This window comes from Oculina patagonica, chromosome 9 (genome assembly GCF_052425735.1).
Source record: "Oculina patagonica isolate OP01 chromosome 9, crgOcupat, whole genome shotgun sequence".
NCBI lineage: Eukaryota > Metazoa > Cnidaria > Anthozoa > Scleractinia > Oculinidae > Oculina > Oculina patagonica.
In genome coordinates, this window is record NC_135766.1 from 4,307,488 (window position 1) to 4,313,301 (window position 5,814).

At 37.1% G+C, this 5,814-nt stretch overlaps 1 protein-coding gene across 1 annotated transcript; it reads right to left on the reverse strand.

The window, feature by feature from the left end:
- Positions 1 to 1,061: 1,061 nt before the first annotated feature.
- Positions 1,062 to 4,433, reverse strand: LOC144665408 (uncharacterized). The gene is made up of 2 exons (XM_078526665.1): positions 4,405 to 4,433; positions 1,062 to 1,645 (listed from the first exon to the last, which is right to left on the reverse strand). Exon 2 carries the CDS (start codon positions 1,623 to 1,625, stop codon positions 1,215 to 1,217), a length of 411 nt encoding a protein of 136 aa, XP_078382791.1. The 5' UTR covers positions 1,626 to 1,645; positions 4,405 to 4,433; the 3' UTR covers positions 1,062 to 1,214.
- Between the last annotated feature and the right edge of the window lie 1,381 nt (positions 4,434 to 5,814).

A 5,814-nucleotide genomic window follows, 5' to 3' on the forward strand; every position in this document is an offset into this window, starting at 1 on the left:
ATCAGTACGATTTCTTGTAATTCCTTTAAGTGATAGAACATTTTTTCCTTCTCCTAAATCCGCCGTGAGTCTATTTTCGTACGAACTCTCGAACTTTCCTATCATGCCGTTTATATTCAAAGAATCGTTTCCATAGCGCGTTTTGACTAAAATTTCATGTAATAAATTTCCCGTCTTTTTCTGTAAGTTCTTGTAATCACCTATAATGATGACGTCGTTTTGGTGTGTACTGGAGACTGTACCACTTATGGAATAATTAGCTGTGTCTATATCAACACCTCTTAATTCAAAATTAGAAATGCCGAAATCTGAATCGAGAAATACACGAACCCCACCATATTCAGTGTCTTCTTTAAATTGACCATAAAAATCAAAGCCAACCCACCCCAATGTTTTACACAAGCCACTGAAAGGTGGATCACAGGGCATAATTGGACTGGGTATAAAGTTATAGTCTCCAATGCATACGTACTGGCCATTGTCAATCTCTTCCTGTGCCTCACTTATTCCTAGAGGTTTCGAACCTACAAATCCGCGTTGATAAAAGGAACTTTGTGAATTTGTTTGATGAAAGATACTTTCTGAAGCTGTTTTAGGATCTTTCATCTTCAAAAGGTAACCGTAGTCTGCGATACAAGCGGCCTGGTTGTTGACATAGACATCACTGTACTGTGAAGGCATCTTCTCCAAGATCTCCATCCGCCAGTCAATTCGATCCTTACTAGCGTCCCTCAATGTCCTTAGTTGTCCAAGCCTTGCCTTGTACGCTTCCACTGCAGCTGTGTCATAGCCTGGATCAGCAACTAGTTCAATTAGTGTGGCCGTGATACCAAGAATGGCCCCTGCTAGCGCACCAATTGGACCAAGCCCGGCCGTTCCTGTTGCTACGGCGGCAATAAATGTAGATAACCCAACCACTCCTGCAGCAATACTTAACGAGGCAGCGGCGATACCTTCAGGGTTATTGTCTCTGATAGCAATATCCAGTCCCCAGATATTAAGACCGATTGTCAAAGTGTCGGTGAGTGGCCCAAGCACGTCGAACACTGAAGCTCCTTTTAACCACTTGCTTGCTTTTGAAAAGACTTTGCCGATCTTACTCAAACGAGGGAATTTTTTAATGTCAGCATGAAAAGCATCTTCCAAAGCTTGTTTTGCTCTTTGTAGGACGCTTTAGTTGATTTCTTTTGGTGATGGTTTCCTGAACTCCTGCTCTAGAAGCCAGTTGTAATTATCAAAGGCATTTCTGTGTTTTCAAACTCCCTCTCTCTTTTGACGTGGCCTACTATCTTTTCTATTATAGGCGAAGCAATTCCGCCTCCAACTCCACCTCCAATATCAAGCACAGATAATGTCAAGGCTGTTTGGGCAAGGCTTTCTTTAGCTTCTTCTAACATTTCCTGTTCTAGTAAAGATATTGCGTTAACGCTTCTTGACCGAGAGTAGGTTCCAATGAGTGTATTGTACACACCTGCTGCCATAGAATATCTTTTAACTGTCTTGGTGAAGGCGGCCAAGCGAACAGTTGAGACTGGAATGGAAACGCACGGTTTGAAGTAGAAGAACACCAGGCCATGAAAGACAAGTATCCAAAGGTTGACCACTGACTTATTGGAGTAAGCCATCAGTGATGAGTTGTTCTTTCCTTAAAAAAAAAAAATAGTTGGGATATAATCAACACATTAAATTTTCGAGCGCTTGTTTCTGGCTTAAAAAATTGAAATATTCAAAATAGAGAAGAAGCCACATTAGCTCTAACGAGTCCTCTAAACAAGTTGAATAAGATTTGGAAATGCTGTTTTAACAGAAGAGAGGAAAAGCGTGGAACCCGGAGAAAAAATAACAATGGACATTTGCAGTTGCTTTTCCAGAGAGTTGCTGTTCATTCACTGTTCTTTGCTTGAATTACGATTTAGAATTGTTAGTATTTTTTGTTTGTTTCTTGGGACTTAAAAGCCAAAAAACACGTCACAAAACGTGGTAGAATTTTATCTAGGACCTCCAACCTGCTCTTTTCAGGTCGAATATAAAACTTTTTTTTTTCCAGGCAAGTATGTAGTCACCGAAGTTTTACTTGTTAAAGTACCATGTAGTACATTGTGCACTATGCTAATTACTTAAATATTTTTCACTGAAATTTGTTTTAAAATAACTACATTTTTATCAAAAGCGTTTTTATTAATAAAAATGGGGAATTTTAAGCTCGGTGATGAATAATGAAGATTATTTTTTTTAACAATGACACGAGCATGGGACAAAGGAAGCTTCTGAGTCCCCGACGGGAATCGAACCCATGGCCTCCCAGATACCGGTTGGGCGCTCTAACAAACCGAGCTAGATATGCTCGTGGTATTGTTGAAAAAGTCATCTTCATGAGCGTTATTATTATGACTCTTTTGACGTTGTGATCGGATGGATGAATGTCTAACATTCTCGCACATGTACGAGTTGCGTTAGCAACTATAGTACAGAAAACCAAACACCGGCAACTGATGAGATCCACATGGAGGATCGAAACCATGGTCTTACCTGAAATATAGTGGCATACACAACACGCAAAAAATGCAGCCGACTTGCGTGTGGTAGATATGCAGTAAATGTACATTAATCTTGTGGTGCAAGAATGTCACACAACGAACAAGGGAGGTGAAAACCTAAACATCGAGCTCAAAACACTATACGCTCGTTCAAATTGATGCAAGATACATAACCTAAACGGCACATAATGTATCTCTCAAACAAAGCTATAGCTTTCCCGAAGTAAAGCTACGCAGTCTCTGGCTAATCTGGACAAAAATAAATGTCATCCGTGATGAAAAGCAACACACCTTGCAACACTGTATAAAACAGCCGGGCCCGGCGTTACAAATATAGAATGCAAGTATATAATCAACATATTCACGGAAAATTTAAGACCTGTGTCCTTCCAGAGCGAACATTTTGAGAGCTTAAAACATATATTGCGAATATGAATGCGCCAAGACTAACCGCAATAGCAAAAATTAATACGGAGGTGTTAAAATGTACTAACGGGAAACCGTGCAGATCTGTCACCTCTACACATCTGCTGAGCGGCAGTCTTTCGACTCTACTTAACCTAAAATCGCCTCCTTATAACACAAATGACAAAGCATAGGGCCCTTTCTAAACACCTTTGAAGCGTCAAAATAAATTGGACGACCAAATCCAATTTTACCGAACGGCTCACTTTGTACAAAAGTCAGGAAGTAGGAGTCTGTGTAGGCCTGTCATCTGTTTTTTGCTAAAGACGAACAGGTGCAAATGACAGACAATCACAAGCGAGACAGAAAAATACAAACACGCATACAAAACAACTTATTTTCCTGGGAGAGAAACCATTTTAATGTTCTGTTACTTGCATTACCGTTACAAATGCAGCCAATCTGATTTCTTTCTTTATTAGCACTATTTTTAATTTTCACAGCAAATTGTCTTGAGATGGTGGTACCTGCTCTACATGTTTTGTTTACATTATTTTTGGTTATCGTAAGACGGCTAGGTTTAAACCGAAGCTTTTATTGTATTTGACAATACGGTATTAAAACAGAAAAAAAACTTCTAGTGTTATAAATAACCTTTTTTTTGCCAGACGTTATGCTATGGTAACTTAATGAGAATGTGAACAAATCGTTACAAACCGGGCCAAACAAATGGTGCAAGTACATTCCAGTAAATACAAATGAAAGCGAAAAGAATCTTTAATAAAACTCGGTTATGCAAGCCTCTAGGAAAAACAAGTTGCAGCTAGTTCAATGTCCAGACAAGACATTGTCCATATAAGACGTGGTGAAAAGAAATGACAAGATGAGATCATATCAGACCAGATGAGATAAGACAACGCGTTGCTTTATATTATGATCCTTACACTTTCGGAGGCTCGGTTGTATTTAACTCTCCATATTATAGTTGTGACACTTTGTATTATTAATTGTTTGTAAACTTTCAATTTTATCTTCAATAAAGACAAATAAAAGATGTTTTCTCTTACAAAAAGCGCGATCAAACGAACATGGTCTCTTAGTAATAACAATGCGAATCACAGAGTAAGAAAATATCCTGTCGCACAACCCAAGGTGGTTTTGGTGGGATTAACGTGTCTTATCGCCAAAAGGCGACCAAATACCTGAGTTAATTGTTTTATTCATTTTCTGGCTTGCCGATGGATTTCGAACTCTCGCTCTCGAACTAACCTTTTGACACTTAATGAACCAATGAGCTTCAAATTAGAGTGGAATGAAAATATTTAGCCATTATGATAAAAGAATCTTACAGTGCTAAATAGCATTGAATAATGACCGATATGTGTCGTTTTCATTTACGTAAATTAAACTGAAAGGTGCTTTTCAAAATTATTTTGTTGATTTTAAATAAAAATATCCTCACCAAATGTTGTCGAACTCAGGATGGCTTTCTTGCTTGGTCTTCTGAAGGGCAATGGGAAATACTGGTAAATGTTTGTTCAAGTAAGACCTTGAAATATTTAATTAACAATACCGTCACAGCCACTGACCCGAATAAAACACCAGCTGAATTGCATCCATGGGGTCAACGCAATTTCCCGCCTTATGGGATAAAACCTATTAAAACATTTATATGTTTCTTTACAAAGGAACATCTAGTTTTTTCGCGAAGAAGTCTTTCAGTCTTGTGCTTATAGCAGAAAAAAACTCATAATCAGTGATTTTTTTTTAATAACATGTGCAATTTTAGGTTGTCGCCTTGTTAGCGATTTTTCGATCGGGTTGACTGACCTGTTAGCACTATAAGTAGTAACATTCTTTCATTTGATTGTTATTTAAAATTGCAGTTTACATCTTTTTAATATTAAGATGCGACGTCTACATTGCTTGCGATGAATGTACTATAAAGTAGAATAAGAAAGAAAGTTTCACTTATTGAAGTTTTATATAGTACAATGTGCATTATACTAACTAAAAATATTTTTCAATTAAATATGTTTTTAAAGAACTAAGTTTTCATCATGAGCGTTACATTGTGTGTCGTCCACAAAATGAAAAGCGTCATTATTAAGACTATTCGCACATCGTAATCGGATGGAAAGACATGCAGGCGTTAATGACAGAAAAACACAAGCAACACAGCCAAGCACAAACACACATTCAAAACAAATGGGAGCAACCGAAACCCTTCCCATGTTCTGTTACTTGCATTACCGTTATAAATGCAGCCGATTTGATTTCTTTCTTTAATTAGCACTATTTTAAACTTTCACTGCAAATTGTGTTGAGATACAGGTACCTGCTCTACATCTTTTGTTTGCATTCTTTATCGTTATTTTGGTAATCGAAAACGGTTAGGTTTAAACCAAAGCTTAATTTAACTGTATTTGTCAAAACGGTATTAAAACGAAAAAAAAAAAAACTTCTAGTGTTATTATAATGACATTTTTTGCCAGACATTATGCAATAGTATCTTAATGAGAAATTGAACAAATCGCTGCAAACTGAGCCAAACAAATGGTTAAGTACATACCAATCAATTCAAAGGAAAATAATATAATCTTTTATAACATTTGGTTAAGCAAGCCTCTAGGAAAATAAGTTGAGATTATTCCAATTCAGACTATAACGTTTAGTTGCAGTGATGACCAAAAAAGATATTTTTCAGATAAGAAGAGGTGTAATGAGATGACGAGATGAGATTACATAAGTTGTTGTTTTATATGATGATCCTTACACTTTCCGAGGTTCGTTAACTCTCTATATAATAGGTAAGACATGCTTTTTATAGTAGGTAAGATCTGATTTTCTCTAACAAAAATGACGATCAAAC

Excerpts from the sequence above, each read along its gene's own strand:
- LOC144665408 (XM_078526665.1), bottom strand. The coding sequence starts at position 1,625 with ATGGCTTACTCCAATAAGTCAGTGGTCAACCTTTGGATACTTGTCTTT.